Source organism: Podarcis gaigeae (genome assembly GCF_964106915.1).
Source record: "Podarcis gaigeae genome assembly, chromosome: 12".
Lineage (NCBI taxonomy): Eukaryota > Metazoa > Chordata > Lepidosauria > Squamata > Lacertidae > Podarcis > Podarcis gaigeae.
In genome coordinates this window covers 18,515,019-18,534,541 of record NC_139688.1, presented here as the reverse complement: position 1 = coordinate 18,534,541, position 19,523 = coordinate 18,515,019, and the positions used below count along the sequence as shown (strand labels likewise).

Below are 19,523 nucleotides of genomic sequence, written 5' to 3'. Positions count from 1 at the left end.
GTTGCCCCCCTCCATCTGGTAAAAAATGCTTTGGAAAAACGCAATGGTTATATAAATAATTAGCCAAGGTTACTCATATCTACCTGCCTAGAGAGATAACAAATGGAGTTGAAGAAATTAGTGAAATTTACACCACTTGTGAATTTGCAGTGCAAAATTCATTGAAAGCATTGGTCAGCCTCAGGAAATTTGTGAAGAAAACAACAACTAGGATCTCACCTCCAGGATCTGAGGAACAGTTCTTTCACAGATGAGTGAGAAAGAAGGTATTCTGAACCAACTAAAGAGCATCCATTCTTACTTCCCTTTCCTCTCATTGCTTCCTCACTCTTCTCCCCTTTCTGTTGCTCCATTTGAGACTGTGATTTCTAATCTACACATTCCAACAGAATTGCCCATATCCTCCTCCTTTGTTTTGACTGTATATTTATCCCCACAAGACAAAAACTTGGATGAGGTTAAAGCAGAGAACAATTCACTGGGGGAAAGGTAGAAACATTACAATGAATGCTGTAGATATCTGAAGCCAAACAATTACAAAACTCATTAAACTAAAAAATAACCTTGAAAGAGCTCCAAATAGGTTAAATATACACTATTCAAGAAATCCAAACAATTCTAGGTCTTTCCTATAGCAATATCAGATAATAAAAATAGCATTAGGAAAAATGTATTGCAATCTTACATTTCCCCCTTCCAATTTTATTAGATTTCTATATTTTTACCCTTTGGTGAGGTACTTTGGTACATACTAATTATTATTAGCTACACTCCTTCAGTCAGAAGTTGTAATAAATTTAACAATTTACTTAAGTTACATGCTTTTTATCAACACAGATTTCCCATAAACCTTCTGCTTCCTAAATTCTGGTGTCTATGTACCAGCCTCCTATACTCTCCCAATCTCATGCTAGTACATATGTATGTTCTCAAAGGACTGACACCAAGCACCCCAACAAAGGCAGATCTATGGGCGCAAAGCTTATGAGGTGTTGTAACTATGATCCCACATAAGGCGAGAGGCTGGGAGGGGGGCATTGCACAGGGTGCCACTGAAATTTGAGGTTCCAAGTTCTGCTACTGATCCCAATAACCCTTATATGCATGTCTGATGCTGCACTCATCATTCTCATCATGCAGGCAGGGACACCTCAAATTTGTGTAACAATATAGAGCAGCCAGCACCAACCTGGGGCCCTCTAAATGCTTTGGCCTTTAACTCCCATCAGCCATAGCCAGCATGGCTATGATAGTTAGGACTGATGGGAGTTGTAGTCCAAAAATCTGATGTTGTGTAGATAGGAAACTGCTCTATGTCAGTATGAATATATTTTGCTGAAAAGGCTGCAATGAATCAGCCTTTAGGGAGGATACCGTTGCAGTTGGCAGGGAGACATTACATGAGAAAGAATAAGTTACAGAACTGTATAGATTTATATTGGAAGTGCAGCCTTATCCCTTATCCCAAATAACTTGTGATACCACACTGTTCATTTTGTTTACTGAAATAGAGCCACAATAAAAAACTTAAGCACATGAACAAAGCAATAGATGCCATATCCAATTATTCTCTCCCAAGTCAAAACTGAGCCATCCAACAAAATAACAAACTTTCAAGATGAGACTGCTTTTTGCAAAGCGAGTGAAGCTGCTACCTGGAATTTGAGTGTTTATTAATATTGTTATTCAGAAAGCACGAAGACCAGAAGACAATGCCCTGGGAAACTGGCAGCGGAGCAGTAGAAAATTCATTGAAATGATATACAAAAGCAGGCAATCTGCTGAAAGGACTAATAGAACTCCCTAACAGCTTTGCAACATTTCATCACCTCAATGAGTCGGTCACCAGCCTTTAATCTTCCATCTTGAATAGCTGCACCTCTTGGTAGGATGTTTTTCACGTAAATTGGAGCTGAGCCGCCAATTGGAACATCTCTAGAAGTGATGCTAAATCCTAGGCCTTCTGTACCTGCAAAAATGATTTTAAAATGCTGTAAGTTTCCTAAGTCCATCTGTGTATGATTATATATCTATATCTATATCTATATCTATATATCTATTCACATCAAACCACTCTCTGGCTCTCCCCCCTCCCTGCCTAATATTTTTTAACCACTAACAAATACTTAGAAGAAATATTATACCATCAGTACAATTAAATTCACAGTTATTTGCATGCAATGCACATTACACAGAGACTTGCACAAATATGGCGTGAATTTTACTCTGTTTTAGTATTTTAACTTCTTGTAAGTGTTAATGTACAGTCGTACCTTGGTTCACGAACAGAATGCATTCCAGGAGTCCGTTCAACTCCCAGAAAGGTTTAGAAACCAAGGTGTGGCTTCCGATTGGCTGCAGGGGCATCTGCAGCCAATCAGAAGCTGTGGAAGCTGCACCGGATGTTCAGCTTCCAAAAATCATTCAGAAACTGGAACACTCACCGAAACGTACAAGTTCCGAGGCGTTCGGCAACCAAGGTATGACTGTATTGTATTTTTGTGATTTTATGGTTTTATCTTCTTGAAAACCTCTTTGCTTTTTACAATCAAATGGGATACAGACTTTCAAGCTTTAACTTCAAACACACATAAATGATGTTGTAAAGCTTTATTTTGCCAATCTTAAACCTCCCCATCTTTAAGAAGTGGCTACAATGAAACAGAACAAATTGTAAAATCTCTGCTAAAAAGCTAAAAAGCTTACTGGTTAAGTCCTGCCTTTAAGGATAATTCACACAAAAGCAGATAAAAAATCAACAAGTTAAAACAAATTTTATTCATAGCAGCTAGACTAAGAATAATCAAACAAAGGAAAAACTTAGGGGACATTCTAATGAATGAATGGTATCAGAAAATAAGGTCTATTGCTTTAATGGGGAAATTATCTCTGCAACTGAAAGGCAGGAAACTCTAACAAAAACTAAAGAAATTCCAGACGTTCTTGTGACCACTCCAGTAAAACATGCAGCAATTTACAAAAGCCATCCTATTGATCTGATAGCCACACGATTAATACATAAAAACTGATACCACCCTAAGAAGTGATCTGGATATACCAGGGGTCTGCAACCCGCGGCTCCGGAGCCGCATGTGGCTCTTTTACACCTTTGCCACGGCTCCGGGGCGGATACTAGCGAGGGGAGGAGGCGCATTGTGCGCCCTGACACTCCCCACTGTGACGGGCGCTGTACTGGCTGTGATGTCGCATGGGGGCGGTGCGTGCGTTAGTCACGCACTGTCCCGACGTCACCTTCCCACCCGCTGTCAGATCGCGGCTCTGGAGATATATTTGTTTTAAATGTCGCAATGGTTTTGCGGCTCCCAGTTTTTTTTCTTCTTCGGAAATGGGTCCAAGTGGCTCTTTTTGTCTTAAAGGTTGCAGACCCCTGGGATATACCCATCCAGACATACCCATATTTATGTCAACCCTTATCAACAGGCATTAAATTAAATTTTATTTTATTTTTAAATCACAGCATAAGAACATGTTCTTAAATATAAGATAAACACTTAAATACATCATGATACTATCTGTCAGGAATGGAAAAGGCTTGCTTTACAGCAACTTTGTGCTCTACCACTAACTACAAGCATCTCCAGAAGTAAAAAAAAAAGAAAAGAAGTTGCTATTTGAGTGTGAGCGAAGGAAATTAGTACCTCACCTGTCTGAGACTGTGGGAGTGCATGTTTATCAGGGATGAGGAACCTGCAACTGCCTGGATTATGCTGGACTACAATTTGCATCAATCCTATCCAGCATGGCCAATGGGCAGGTGTTAAATGTGCTGCAAGCCACCAATACCTAAAGGGCCAAAAGGTCCTTATCCCTCCCTGCTGTATATAGATAGATTTTTGCATGAGACTCCAGCTTATGATGATCCACACACACACACCAACCCCCAAGCCCAGCCCTTCTGAGCAAGATAAAGAAAACTATCTGGATGTAAACAATCCATAAGAGAAACTACAAGGATATTACTGATCTGATTATATTGCTGTTCCATTTTTACTTAAAATTACTTTCTCATCTTGGCAGTTCCCAAGGTATTTTATAAATAGTATTAAAACCTCTTCTGCCTCTGGAGCAGAAGAATTTTTTTGCATGTTTGAAATTCATAGTGTTGATAGATTTTGTGCTATTCCAGAGGCAGGAGAGGTTTTCATACTATTTATTAAATACCTTGGGAGCTGCTGAGATGAGGAAGTAAGTTTAAGTCCAGGAACCTTACAATAATTTCAGAATAATAGTCTAGTAGTTCTCCTAGAAGCTTCCTAGTACATCTCCTGTGCAAGGATGGAAGATATGTGGCCTTCCAGATGTTTTGGACTACAACTCCCATCAAGTCCAATGGTCAGTGTTGATGGGAGTTTAGCCCTACAACATTTGAAGGGCTGTATCTTGCCCATTGATGACCTATGGGTTTACTGACATTCATATAAAGAGATAGCATGCAAATGCCATAATCACTATACTAGGAAATAGGTTTCAAAGGACATAAAAGTAAGGCTTCTCTGGATCCTGTTATATATAATAACCAAACAAACTGACAAGGTATGCCACTCTGAATTGCCTGGATGAAGAGTTCCCCAGAAAAGAGCCAGTATGGAATAGTGGTTAGAGCAAAGCTTTCTAAACTGTGTGTTGTGACACATTAGTGTATCGGCTGCATTGTGTAGATGTGCCGCACAAACGCTCCCCACGCTCCTCCCGGGGTTAGAAAGAGGTTAGTTTAAATTCTGGTTTGCTAGTAAAACTGAACTACTGCGTCGTGAAATGATGCAAGTCTAAAAAGTGTGTCACCAACATGAAAAGCTTGGAAAGCTCTGGGTGTTGAACTGGAACTGGGAAGGCACAGGCTAAAATTCCTGCCCAGGAATGAAGTTGACTGGGTGACCTTGGATCAGTCATCATGCTCTCCCAGCCCAACCTACATCTCAGGGTTGTTATTGTGAGGATAAAATGAGGAAGGAGGAAAACTCTTATTCTACACCAATATTACATTACCTGCAGTGTTGGAGGAGGGGAGTGAGGAGGACGTGTGCATCAAGTTGCACCAGAGATGATGGATGGACAGATTGAATAAATATGAACATACTGAACATAAGGGGCTATTTCCAAATACCTGGGTCCATAATACTGCTTTCAGAATAATTCCCGTGAAGCCATATGTATGTACTTCTTGGAAAAGAGAGTGAGCAACTAGATTTCTGTCCAATCCTGTGTCAGTATGGGGAAAGAATTATAGCTTACAAAACCAGCACATCAGTTATAAGGCAGAAACCTTCTCACCAGCCAGCTAATTTTCTATGTGTGGGGAGGAAGAGGAGAAGCTTATTGTGTTTTTAGTGCAGGGAAATATTCAGATCTGCACCCTCCCCACCAACCCACAAGGTAGTAAAGTCTTAGGAGAACTGTACCAGATGATGTTTTAAATCAGAACTGGATATTATTTATCTTCTGATAATACTGATGTGGCTGCTAGGTAAATTGCTACCTAAAGATATGCACACCATTTATACATTTTGCTAATTATTTGAACTTGTTAAAAAAACCATAAATGTCATAGTTCCAGGGCATGGTCTGAGGACACAGGATGCAACCACTTTGCTCAAACTCCTGGATGGGAGGCCACCAGGAAACCCTATACATGCTGTCGTGAGTTCAGTCATGGGGGAAAGCTGGGGCATAAATTAACTAAATAAATTGAGCTGGCACGAACCAAAAAAAAGTAAGTTTAGGCCAGACAATGTGTGCAACTGCTAATGCTGTTCAGATGCCAATCAGCTTTGAAAAATGGGTGCTCACTCAAAGACCCCCCTCCTCTTCACTTGAAAAACCACTGTGCTAATACCAGAAAGGAACTTTGCACAGTCTCCATCCATTAACTGATTATTATCACAGAGTGTTTTCATGTGGGGCAAGCTGGAGTCCCTCCAAGTCCCCATCTTCTTTTGACTTAAGTGCTTGCAACCAATAAAAAGTGACACATTGTTGCAATTAGTGTTATTCGCAGTCTTGTGTCTAATTAATTTTTGTTCCTGCTTTGTGTGCTAGGGCTTCCAAAAGCAGAGAGTACTGGCTGCTAACATGGCAAGACTAGTGTATTGATTGCTTAATATTCTGCAATTCCCTGACCATTTACACCCTCCCTCCTTCCGTTTTCCTGGTATTTACTATTTGTTAAGAACATAACAATTTGTTATGGGTAGGAGACAGCCTGGATTTTCCTCATGAAACTTTTCAGCAGGTTCCCACTTCGGTTTCTGTTGTTGAAAGCTATCTTTATTTACTCACCCACCCCATACACAAGAAAGACAGAGAGAGGTGGGGGTCGTCATGGAGTAAACAGCTTATTTTGGGCAGAGTGAAATTGATTATAATTATTATTTCATTCTAAAGGCTTTCTAGATACAAGTGAAACTGAATAATAAGGCTGGTTAGAACATTTTTGAAAATCCAGTTCTACTTCCTCAAATCAAAATACTAACTGTATGAAAGCACTCTTTAAAAAACAACACTGTGTAGTCTTCAAACATTCTTCAAACAGCACTGGAGAATCCATGCTTGGCATCTATAGAAAGAACCTGAGTAAAGTTAAAGTGGCTAATCCTTCCCTTCTGTCCCTGATGATCCTACTACCTGGAGTTAACACTAGGTCATCCCTTGCCCCCAACTGGTTCCAGATGGGAGTCCATTTACTTTGCCTCTGAGTACCAAGGAAGACCTTATCTGAAGAGTCTTACTTTTGTGCTCTGTTTCTGGAACCCATAACACAAACCCATAACACGAAATGATGGGAGCAAGACTGAATATTGGGAGCCACGTATTAGAGAGACTTTAAAACTAGGTCCAATCAATGGTACATAACTACAACATTTCTCTTTGGCACTGCCTGGATCAGAGGAGTAAAATGCCATTGGAACTGAGGTCAATTCCCCACCACCACCCAGGATATACTAACATTTTTCTTATCAATTGGGATTCTCAGAATTCTAACAGTAGTATGCAGGCAGTACAAATGAGCAGTGTGTGTTTGTTGTCTTTTATGCAAGTTCTCCATTGTCAGCTTTTAGTGGAATGTATAGAAAAAGTAAGGATCATCATCTTTAGATTTTTCATCTGCCAACCAGAAAGCTTTTAGCATAGTGTATGAAAAGTGTACCACATTTGGCAAAGGCGTGACAGATGTAGGAATGCCACATAAAAATAGAGCAATGACAGTGAGGATAGGTTGATGATTATGGACCCATTTGTATCCCTTCCTTTTTCTCCGCAACGAGGTGCCATTTTGCTCTGATTTAGTCAATTGTTCATCAAACACAACTACTATTTGTCTGGTGTGCTTCATTAGGAATCCATTATACTGCCCCCTAAAAAAACACAACTATTTGGAAGGGAGAGAAACTAAGCACTGTACTGTCACATAGATCAAGAATATTTTTAAATTATACCCTTTTTGAAAGGATTAAGATTTGATTTTAAGATCCTTTTATATTGGAGATCCACACCTCTAGAATTCTGCATACACAATCACAGTAATTGTGTGCTGAAATGACCAGTTAGAAACCTGAACTGGTCATTGGAGAAAGAAATTACTGCAGCTGCATGCGCAATCAATGCAATTACACAAAGTATTCAGAATGCCTGTTTGCTGAAAAATTGAGAGAATTTGGGCCATCTTGCATAATCCACAGCAAGGGACGTGTCCTCTAGGCCCAGAAAGTACTTAGTCACATGCCTTCTGTTCTTTTATCAGTTTACTCAGAAGAAAAATTAGCCAGCCCACGTTTCAACTCTGTAGCATTTTTGCTCCAACTTTGCACCGCCATTCACAAAATTTCAGCATTGCAGAGGTCATATGTAATAAGGTGAAGGATGAATAGCTTCCACGGCATCATGACAGGAGAGGTTAGTTTCTGAAGTTCTGTTGTATATCAGGCTGAGAATGGATGGAAACGATTCAACTGGCTGTTGGGTACAGCTGGAACAAAACAATGTTTCCAGCCTCCAGACCATGGTTAACAGATGGAGAGCATAATATGGTTTTAACATGTTTGTCTTGTGAATTGGCGGCTCTCTTCCATGCTTTCCTTTAACAACAGAACATCACTGTTAATGCTACCATTGCTGTTAATAGCCAAGGAGTGTAAAACCCACTTCAAGCCTTTCAGGCCCAGCCCTACCATTAGACAGAGCTACTCAGGACAGCTGATTCTGGGTGCTATGAAAGGAAAAATGCAAATGATAAATGATTCACTTTCTTATTATTGTATTTATACTGCCAGGAAGTGTAAGGAGTTTTTTTCTGCCTCTGGTTCCAAAATAACTTGGTTGGCCTTGAGTACTAAAGTAAGCAAAGCAACAAAGGGATATTTAAAAAATAAATTCTAAAACAGGAAATGTTACAATTTGCTATTGTTCGTACATAATCAAATAAATAAATAAACCAAACAAACAAATAAATAGTAAAATGCTTAAAAAGCAAAAGAGTTGGAGCACACTTTTGGCAAAATAATGTTATTATTGCAAGGCAGAGAAAAATAAATCTAATCACCAATAAACATTGCAAATAACAATTCCAACTGCCAGGAACATTTCAACCCTTCAGTATTCTTCAGTAGCATGTAACCATAAATTAGTAGACTAGCTGCTCCAGAGAAAATAATAATCCAGGATTGTCTAAATCAGGAATCAGGTTTTGAATTTTAAAATATTACATTTCCTTTGCTCTATAGGCTGGTTCACATGTCAAATTAAACCACAGTCAAAATAAACCAGTGCACACTGCTGAAATCACAAAAACATCACTTCTCCCCTGCTGTTCCCATAAGGCCAGAAAACCAGCCGTGGTCTGGCCTATCATATCATCCAAATCTGGGCTTGTGGGTTCTTTCTCTCAAAGCAAACCATGAGCAGAAGCAGAAGCTTGACTTAGCTATTGTAGTTTGTTTGGAGAGAAATAAACCATTTGTTCAGATTCAGATGACATGTTGCGCTAGATTATGTCTGGTTTCCACATAGTATGTCAGGAATAGAAGAGGAATGAACTTCTTGCCATTTCAGCAGTGCACATTTGGGACATTCCTCATTCATAGTAAAATAATAGTATATTTACACTATGGTTTAATGCAGTTGCAGTCAGTGTGGTGCCCTCCATATATTGTTGGGAGTCTAACAAGTCCCATCAACTCAAGCCAGCATGGGCAGCTGTCAGGGATGACAGGAGCTGTAGTCAATATAAAGAATAAAGGAATTGTGTATATAATTTAATTAGAAGAACACAATTATGAATCATTCCATTTATGAGTTATTTTGTTCACATGTGTTCCAAAGTTTCTGTATGTTATTTCCCACCCTTTTATTTTCAAACATTTTATTACATACAAGCAAAACTAAATTGTGTACAGTTTTGGGGGTTTTTAAGCTACTGTTTCTAATTTCATTTTGCTTCTTGAAGACTACAAACATAAACTCAGGCTGCAAGATGTCTTGGTCTAGCCCTGCTTTGGTTAAAGAGGAAAATCTGGTTGCTGGTGTTGTCAACCTAACACTTCATCATGACTAAAGGGAACCATAGAAGCAAGGGAGGAATGCGCTTGGGAAGAGAAAAGGGAAGGCTATGCAAGAGCCCCTGGCATTCAGTCTTTCCCTTGGCCATAACTAGGATACTTGGAACAGTGGCCCAGTTCACATGTCATAAGTAAATGGTTTTCTATGAACATGGAGATCACATCTATTCTGCTTCTCCACTACCACAAGCAGGAGCAACAAAGCATTAACTCTATTTTAGCATTGTCTAAACAAGAGATTGTGGTTTGTTTTAAGCCAGGGATCATGGTTTTTTCCAGGAACAAATCTTGGCTTCAGATCATGGTTTGTTAGGAGAAGAATGAATCATGACCCATAGTTTGGACACAGTCTGAAGCCAGGATTGTGGTTTGTTGCTCCCACCCACCTGCACTAAGAGAGGAGTGAAGCAGGAACCACTTGTGTGTTCATTGTAAAACATTAATTCTGGTGTTGAATATTCATAGTGGACCCACTGAACTTAATGGACTTTAGTTAGTAATGACTAACTAAATCCACTGATTCTAATGAGTTTCTTTTCAGTGTGACTTAATCAGATGCAAACAATGCCGTCAAACTTCATGCTGCAACGTAGATTAATCTACGTGACACATTAAGGGGATCTTTTGTGCACAAAATTGGCTGCAGGAATTCAGTCTTGGTTTATAGCAACTACATATAAATGGCAAAACTGGCTAAACTGCAAAAGCCCAGTAACATTAGAACGTCAGCAATAACCCCAAATCTGTATGCTAGACGTTCAAGCCCCGACCTTTAACAAAAGATAAATAGATATCAATTTTCATTTAGAAAAAGCCAACAAACATTCTGATCTGACAGAAGCATATTACTGACCTTCTCTTCTGACTTTATTAAACAACTAATTCCTATGAAAGATCAGGTTATTTGAAAATGCCAAAATGGCAATAAATATTAAGAAATCATAATGGAAGCAAGCACAATTACCGTAGGACTATCCCACTTTGTCATGTGAGAAGACATAGTTCACACAGCCTGCAAAAAGAACAGCTTTAATAAGGAAGACTTCTCTTTTTCCAAGTCTCTTCCTTCTATATCAGAGAGGAAGAATTTGCACACTCTAAATCATTATTCCAAAAAGACTGGCTAAATAAGAAGAGAACTTCATGATAATGGCATATGTATGTGTATGTGCATTAATGTGCCCGCAAGGAAATTTTAATCTAATGACGGTAATTGGTGAAATAACTGCTGCCTGTTAGCTGAAAAGAAAGCACGTTTGTTAGGTTTCTGTAAAGCCTGTCATATTATAATATCCTTCATTAAAAATAATCAAAGACAATCAACATCTCCATTCTGCTCATATTTATAATAAACTACTTGGGGGTATACTTAAGCACTCTGCTTCATTTGTTGCGCCACATGCATGCACTCAGCATAATCAAATGAGAACAGGCACAAGACATGTATCTTTCCATGGTGAACATTAACAATAAAAAGCAATTGATGTGGAGGGGAATCCTGTCTGCTCTCATTGTACCAAATGTCACTGCAGAAGACACTTTCCAGATATTACGTGGTATCATATGGAATATTAAACCTGGGATCTGAAGAGACCCATCAGCATTAGCATCACCTACAATATTTGGGGGGGACCTCCAGGACAAGATGATTTAGTGGGCCCACTTAACCTGGAATAGTTGAACCGCACAAACTCAAAATTCTCGGACGCTCGCTGTCCATCTTTCCTTCTTGGGTGCTCTGCATGAAGCAAGAGTGTAATGATGTTGGCATGGTCGACATTTAGTTAGAACAACCAACCTCAGCTTTTTTTTATTGGAAGAAGCAGACTTGAAACCATTATTACCAAGGCTGTAACATCATGCTTATATTGCTGTCAAGATGTTAATGGTTAGACTGTTGTAAGGTGTTGGAAGATGGTTGTGGGATTGGCCTTCAAAACAGTTTGGGAACACCAATAGACATAAAACAAAGTGAGCATATCTCACAGACCTCATCATCTAACACCCATCTTGCAATATCTGCTAGATCAAGTTAGAAACTGGAAAAAATGCAAACGTACTAAATTGAATTCAACTGATGTAAATCTAATCTCTGCAATCAAGACGCAAACGCCATATTTTGGCAGAGCATTAGGCACACTTAAAATGCATTCACTATAATGAGATTACATGTCATGTGCATAATTTCAGATTGGATTGTAGCCAGTATTCACTACTTTAATTAGACATTCACAATCTTAATTCCAATAATTGAGAAGACTTGATATTTTTTGAAGCAAATTTTGCAACTGAAATAAAGTAATGGGAAAATCAAATATAAAATTTATCTAATGTATACCCCAAATATTTAGTTTAAAAATACTTGCTATGTGTCAAACACAATTGAAAACCATGTTTTAACAAAATAAACCTCGAAGACTGTAACAATAAAAACATGGCAACCAAAACCATTTTAAAAAGCAGCATAAGAATAAAAATACAACATAATCAGGAATTGGGATACTCGTTCAAAAAGGTCATTTTCATGATTGCCACTCCTCTGACCTCAAAAGATAGGGTGCTCCAACAACGAACATACTGCATAGGCAAAATACATGGGAAAACATATCCAGGTAACCACCTCTTGAACAACAAAGTCATTTGAAAAAAATAGGTGTTCAAATAGTGTTTGTAAACTGACCACGGATAGCAAATCTGTTTAAAATCTGGAATATGCTTCCTAGGGCTGGCCCCAGTTACAGCAATCTACCAGCTGCAAAATAAACTGGTTTTCTTTAAAGACAGTTTCACATAACCACAATGTGGTAATTACGTTTCACTTTGTGCCAAAGAAATGAGCACTCTCCCTTACTGCTAAAAAACACTATTTTTGTTCACTACTTAGTGCTGCAAAGTACTGCAATTATATAAACGGTATGGTCACTATTTCCATTGCTGACTGAGAAAAATCAGATGCCTGTGTAATGTCCCAGTGGTGTGTTTGTAGGCTTCTTCTTTATCTGTTCCATTAAATGTGAAAAATTCGTAAATCGTAATACTGACTGGGTTTATATTTATAAGCACAGCAATTCCTCACTCAGCTAGTAACAGGGTTTCTCCCGCCCCCCTCCAAGCATGTCATCTTAAGCTGATGGCCTTAAGTATTTTTGAAGGCGCATCAACAACAGAAGCAAACTGTCAACTCAACCTTATGTCATCCAAGTTTGTAGAGCTTAAAACCCAGTAACCAGAAACAAGCAATCTGGTAGTTCACATGAAGTTCACAGAAAATAGAACATAATCATAGAAGGAAAATAACATCACTGATCATTATTAAGCCACAGTAAGAGTCCCCTTTGATGTGTTCCATGTGAAAAAATCTCATAATAAAAATACAAAATGACTGGCACTAAATTTAACTATTACATGCAAATGTAAATAAATAAAAAATGCTTGCCAACAGCAACACAGAAGTGGCATTGAGAAGCTAGCTGATATTTCTTCATTGCAATGAAAAAAAGACCTTACAGCTACATACTTAATAACTTATTTTCAGTTATTATGACAAATACACATTTCACCTTGTATTCATATATTCACACCTTGCAATTCAGATATGCTCACACATTAAAGGTCTGATTTAAAACACATTTACATCCTTGTGTCACAATCCACCTATCTGGGACTTAATAAGAACTCAGTTGAGAAATATTTGACCTAGACTCTTGGAAAAGATAGGTGCATACCACTGGAAACACATTAGCTGGGTTTTGTACAAGCACAGTGGAATTTCTGACCTTTTCTCTTTGACTCCTATCTCTTTGAAATTTCCTTTGGGTTCGAATGAATTTTACCAGGTGGCATGAGGGTAAAGCATGTTGAAGAAAATGTCAAGGTTCTAAAAGCGCCCCAGGGCCTCACATTACTAGCTGAATAGTACTTTGCATCTTGACCAATATTCTCAGCTTTGCTAGAGGTGTAAAGTACTTTTTATAGTCAATAAGCTTGATAATGGAGTCAAAACCATTTAAGGTGCTACTTTCCTTATGTCCTCATAAAGAATTTACCCAAACCCAGTTTATGTTCTACACTGCCATGAAGCAGCATAGAAAAAGGACATTGAGTTTTTCAAGATATGATCTTCTTTAATACATATACAGTGGTACCTTGGGTTAGGAACTTAATTCGTTCTGGAGGTCCGTTCTTAACCTGAAACTGTTCTTAACCTGAAGCACCACTTTAGCTAATGGGTGCACGATTTCTGTTCTCATCCTGAAGCAAAGTTCTTAACCTGAAGCACTATTTCTGGGTTAGCAAAGTCTGTAACCTGAAGCCTATGTAACCCAAGGTACCACTGTATTGTATTAATACAAGATACGATATAGATATGATGAAGAAGGGCTGGGGAAGCAGTGGACTTGGCAGTTGTCATAACCCTCATCATCCATGTCCATTTGCCCAATATGTCTAGAGCTGATGGGAGCTGCAAGCCAACAGCATTCAGAGGACTACTATATGCCCAGCAGGCAGAAAACAAATTTGCTTACCTTTCCTCAGCTGTATATTGAGCCGCTTCCCTATCTTTTTGGTATTATAGCCAGTGCTTGAAGTGGAGGCGAGGACATTTTGTGGTGATGATGCCAGGCCTAGGGGTGGTTTTCCTGATGAATTCACACTATGAGGTAGTTGTGAGTAAGAGTCCGTCTGATCTGCTTGATGGCTCACTCGGGGTATTCTTTGTAATGTGTGAAGTCCAGTGTGATTAACACTCTTATTGTCCATATATTGGGAATCGGGGCTAAATCGACTGGAGTAGTGAGCATTCTTCTCACTTTGTGATAACTGTTCATATTGCTCTTTCTTCGCTGCCGGAACCACATGGAACCAAATAATGGGTGTTCGCATGGCTTGACGGAACATATGCTGTGCTCTAGGTTTGAGAATGAATGAGAAATTAGCAAATTAAGACTGGCAGACTAGAAGACATTACAAACATAATTACTGATGTTAATTAGGCATCATGAAATGACAAGACATATTGTTGAAACTGAACTGTAAACTAAAAGGCTGATTTTCTTGGAGTGATCTGCTACAAATGTATTTTCTACTAAAAGTATATTTCTTTTAGGGCAGCACAGTTGTTGTTTTTTAAAAAAATCTTCTTTGATTAATAAATGTGGTCTTAAAATTAGCATAAGGTTTCATGTCCTTTTCATAAATTTTATAAATGATGACTTTGAAATTTGTAAGCACCCCCCCTAAAAAATCTCCATAATTCAAAATGTAGGTGATCTAAGAATATGATATATTAACTTGCATAAAAGTTCATTGAAACTTACTTCAAAATAATATTAAACTGTCTAGTTAGCACTTTCTGTTAAATTATAACATGCGTCCCACAGACGGAAAGATTTTCATGCTAATTTTTTTGTATTTGAGCTAGTTGCATTCAGTGGCTCAGTTAAGAAGTCAAACTAAATTATGATGCAGCATTATATATCAGCCATATATCAGCATTATATCAGCCATAACAAGACTTGGTCTCATGTAGTCCTCCCTCCTTTCTCACGAGCAAAGGAAAGAGAATGAAAGCTTCAGCTTTCAATTGCCGAATGAGGCATAGATTCTAGGAATGTCAAAATCAATAAAATATTATTTTTACTGTTGTTCATTTAAAAAAAAAGATCAAAACATAATTTGTTCTGATTTAGAAGAAATGTGCTATGTGGGGAAAAATAACCACAAGAGCCCTTAATAGCCCATTAACAGTTTACAGTATTAGATCTGATGTCTTCCTTATCCACAATGTTGCTCATACCACAACACAACCCACCAATACATGGTGGAGCTGTTTATGAGAAGCATTCTACTACCTTGCACAAAAGTTCATGGAAGAGTATTACTACAATTTGTCCTTACACTCACAGTTCTTTATTCCCAAGTGAAATACCACATTTGAATGCCATGCTAAACAAAGGTTTTAACACAATGTGAAGGAGCTGGAGCAAACCCTTCCCTTTCCATGCAGCCAAGGAGGAGTTAAGAAGCTTTTGTTTGCTTTGTAATATTGCCCAGATGCAGGACTGTGGTCAACATACCTGCTAGTTTAAAAGAAGTCAAATTCAAACCACGAGTTTCTGAAACTAGCTTGTGATTAACAAAGTTGGGGAACTGAAAGTTTCCAAACCCCTCCTCCCAGTCACACAGGAGGAGGGTGTGCACGCACCCAAGGTTTGCTGTGGATCTTTCATTTGAGTGTGATGTTTGAATGTTCTTATTTGATGCATAAAAAGGGAGCCCTGGCTATTAGGTCCAGTCGTGACTGACTCTGGGGTTGCGGCGCTCATCTCGCTTTATTGGCTGAGGGAGCCGGCGTACAGCTTCTGGGTCATGTGGCCAGCATGACTAAGCCGCTTCTGGTGAACCAGAGCAGCGCACGGAAACGCGGTTTACCTTCCTGCTGGAGCAGTACCTATTTATCTACTTGCACTTTGACGTGCTTTCAAACTGCTAGGTTGGCAGGAGCAGGGACAGAGCAATGAAAGCTCACCCCGATGTGGGGATTTGAAGCGCCGAACTTCTCAAGCGGTTTAACCCACAGCGCCACCTGTGTCCCTATTTGATGCATAGTTGACCTCAATACAGCAGTGTTTGGATAAACCCTTAAACACACAACAGTTTTATAAGCACTTAAGCACTGCAGGATATTAAAGAATTGAAATTATCACTAATAGTGTCAGAAATATTTTAATTTAGATTGATTATTCAATACTGCAAAATAAAAACATAAGATTCCAGCATTGTTTCTCTGTCAAAAATCTATGCACCACAAATATTACTGAATGTTCAGGTGATATAAGCTGCACAATTCCCTCCTGCCATAATTTATTTTTTAAATTAAATTTCCATGAGAACTAGAACTCATGAGAACCAGAATCTAGGAGGGGGGGGCATAATAAAATGACCCAATGCCCTGCTACACAGAAAGTTATAATCTTACTGACTTCTTTGTGGAAGCTTCACCATTTCTACACACAAGTGCATTTCACATGCAAAATTACATTACTGTTTTAGAAACAGTGAACACAATGGTTTCGATGGTGTGTTAATGCTAAGCGCTTCTCCACCTATAAACAAACCATATCGTTCAAGTTAACAGGGGGTAGGGGGAAGAAAAACAGCCCTGTAACAATTTTAAATTGAGGAAAGAAAGTTATGCAATGGCAGTCATTATCCTGTAGCAATTGTAAACTGAGTAATTAAAGAAACACTGTAATGATCTACAAACACACTCCTCTTTAAAGAAAGAACTTACTTAGGTAATTTGTTCTTCAGCATTTTATTCCTCCCCAAATTACTACCATGTGTGATGGTTAAAGGTTAAGAAAAGCAATAAACTGTAAAGATGCACTTACTGCTCAAATCTTCTATTGCGAAGGTCCCCATCATTAATTCTAACAATACAGTCATTTTCATGAAAGAGGTTTTCTTGTTCTGCTTTCCCACCTTTCTCCAGTCGCTTTACTAACAATCCCAAAGTTCTGGAACATAAATTATGACAAATTATCAGTACACTTGCAAAGTTTCCAGTAATTTGGGTCAGAATAAAACTCTATCCTAATGCTAAAGTGCCCCCACTGCCCTCAGAAACAAGTCACTCCAGATAAATGTTCTTCAACATTTACAGACCCAGGACCCACCTTTAAACCAAACATGCATTTCAGGATTCATTTCTTCATCTTTTACCACATATTTTGGTGGTAGTGTTGCTGTTGCCACCCATCTTCGATCTGGCTGTGACCTAGGATGCAGCTAAAGGTAAAGGTAAAGGGACCCCTGACCATTAGGTCCAGCCGTGGCTGACTCTGGGGTTGTGGCACTCATCTCACTTTACTGGCTGAGGGAGCGGCCGTACATCTTCCAGGTCATGTGGCCAGCATGACTAAGCCACTTCTGGCGAACCAGAGCAGCGCACGGAAACGCCATTTACCTTCCCACTGGAGCGGTACCTATTTATCTACTTGCTTTATCTGATGTGCTTTCGAATTGCTAGTTTGGCAGGAGCAGGGACCAAGCAACGGGAGCTCACGGGATTTGAACCACCAACCTTCTGATCAGCAAGCCCTAGGCTCTGTGGTTTAATCCACAGCGCTGCCTGCATCTCTCAGCTATAGGACTCAGCTATGCAGCTGCAAATAAAACGTTTTAAGTGTGTTTTAAGTGCAATATACAATGTGACACTAGATAGCGATTGTAAGCCTTATAGAAAATGTAATGTATTTTTTAAAACGCTTTTAAAAAAAAGCATTTTCAGAACTTTTTAATATATGTGTAGATTCCGCCGCAATGTGGGAAAACCTGTATTAGAGGAAGGTGTGCACTTTTGCAAAAGCAAGAGTGGGGAACTCTTGGCCCTCCAGATGTTCTTGAACTACAACTCTCATCAGCCCTATATCGCTTGGCACCCAGATATCTGAAGAACCTGTGTCTTTAAAACTTTTGACAGAGCAGAGTTTTGAACTGGCTGCTGTTATTCTGTGTCTGTTGTCTTAGTTTATTAGTGTTGTAAACTGATGTATTTTCTCCTTTTTGTACTGAGTGATAAGAGAAACCTTTTTCAAAATAAAAATAAACTCCTTAACATAATGCTGCTTCAGAGAGTCCCTTTCATTGCATGTGCTCAGAAGAGATGTCGAGATAAGTCTTTCCAGATGTTTTCTCTCTCCAGAACAAGGTAGACAGGGTGAGGGTAGGTATTCTGCCTGGCAACCTCTTGACAACATCAACCTCTTGACAACACCAATCAAAATCTCCAATTATTCTAACACACAACTTCAGTTACTTGTCCTGATCCACTCTACCCATTATTCAACACTTGCAGAGGCTGTATACCACATTTAGCAAAGTAAACACACAAATATGGGTGGTATCTTGTATGCTTCCTTCCACCAACTCCTGCAGCCAAGCTGTTGCCAAACGTATTGTTCTGCTTTCCTTGGGAAACGTCAGCGAGGCTGAGAGCGGGGTCTTGTTGTCTGGGCAGCCCAGGACCTCCATACACACTGCCCAGGCTTAAACCCAGAGAGGTCACTTTAGTGCTGCTAATGCAGCAAAAAAAACAAGCGGAAGGCAGCAGTTACAAGTTGCCAGCCTCTGCAGCCATTCTATTTACTCTTGAGACAAATGAATGTCAACAAATCCCTTCCCCTCAATACGATTTTCTATCTTTGTGTACATGTTGGTAAAAAGAGAAAGAGGGAAGTGTGAGGAGAGTCAGAGGTAAAGAGAATAGAGAAAGGGGGAATAAATTATAAAGACAAATTAAGGCAGCAAAAAGATGAACAGTGGGTCCCATGCTACAGACTGAGTTAAAGGTGATTACAAAATTCACCAGTCTGCTTTGAGATTTATTTTATTTTATATTTTTGCAGAGTTTTTGTTTTAAAAGTATAGACCACATTTGTGTATGTTTGGTTAAATTTTAAGTGGATTGTGTCACTTCATACCATAGTTATTTCAATTACAACTCAATTTTATCCAAAGGGACGATATCAGCACATGAGTATAGAGGCCAGAGAAGGCCAAGCCACACTTTGGCAACCCAAGTAATGTTCTTATTACATTGCTGGCAACAACACAGTCAGTTTTTTTTAGGATACGTCACAATCATTTTCATACAGCTGGGTGGCAGTTGTGGGTCATTCATATCTTCAAAGGAAATATGTCTATAAATTCAAAACAATCTAGACATTAATAAAACGTTAGCTGCTTATTTCCAGTTTTACCAGTGTCTATAATTTAGATGTAGAAAGGGAGTGTTAGCATATGTTATTTCAGTTACAGAATTAGGCTAACAAAGCTTGTGAAAATGTGGTGACAAGAGCTTTACTATTTCAACACTTGGACTTAAGCTCTATAAATGTGCACACAGACACAAGAGTTAGAGCATCTTTAAGCTTTCTCAGTTTATTC

The 19,523-nt window shown here is 38.9% G+C and overlaps 1 protein-coding gene across 6 annotated transcripts in view; it reads right to left on the bottom strand.

The window, feature by feature from the left end:
- The window catches only part of PARD3 (par-3 family cell polarity regulator), a 563,676-nt gene that overhangs the window by 215,912 nt on the left and 328,241 nt on the right, over positions 1-19,523 (bottom strand). For all 6 annotated transcript variants that reach the window (XM_083704625.1, XM_083704626.1, XM_083704622.1 and 3 more), the window contains 3 exons: positions 16,967-17,092; positions 14,099-14,481; positions 1,830-1,969 (listed from right to left, as the gene is read on the bottom strand). In XM_083704625.1, the coding sequence (XP_083560751.1) occupies positions 1,830-1,969; positions 14,099-14,481; positions 16,967-17,092 (649 nt within the window). The remainder of the gene's footprint in view (positions 1-1,829; positions 1,970-14,098; positions 14,482-16,966; positions 17,093-19,523) is intronic.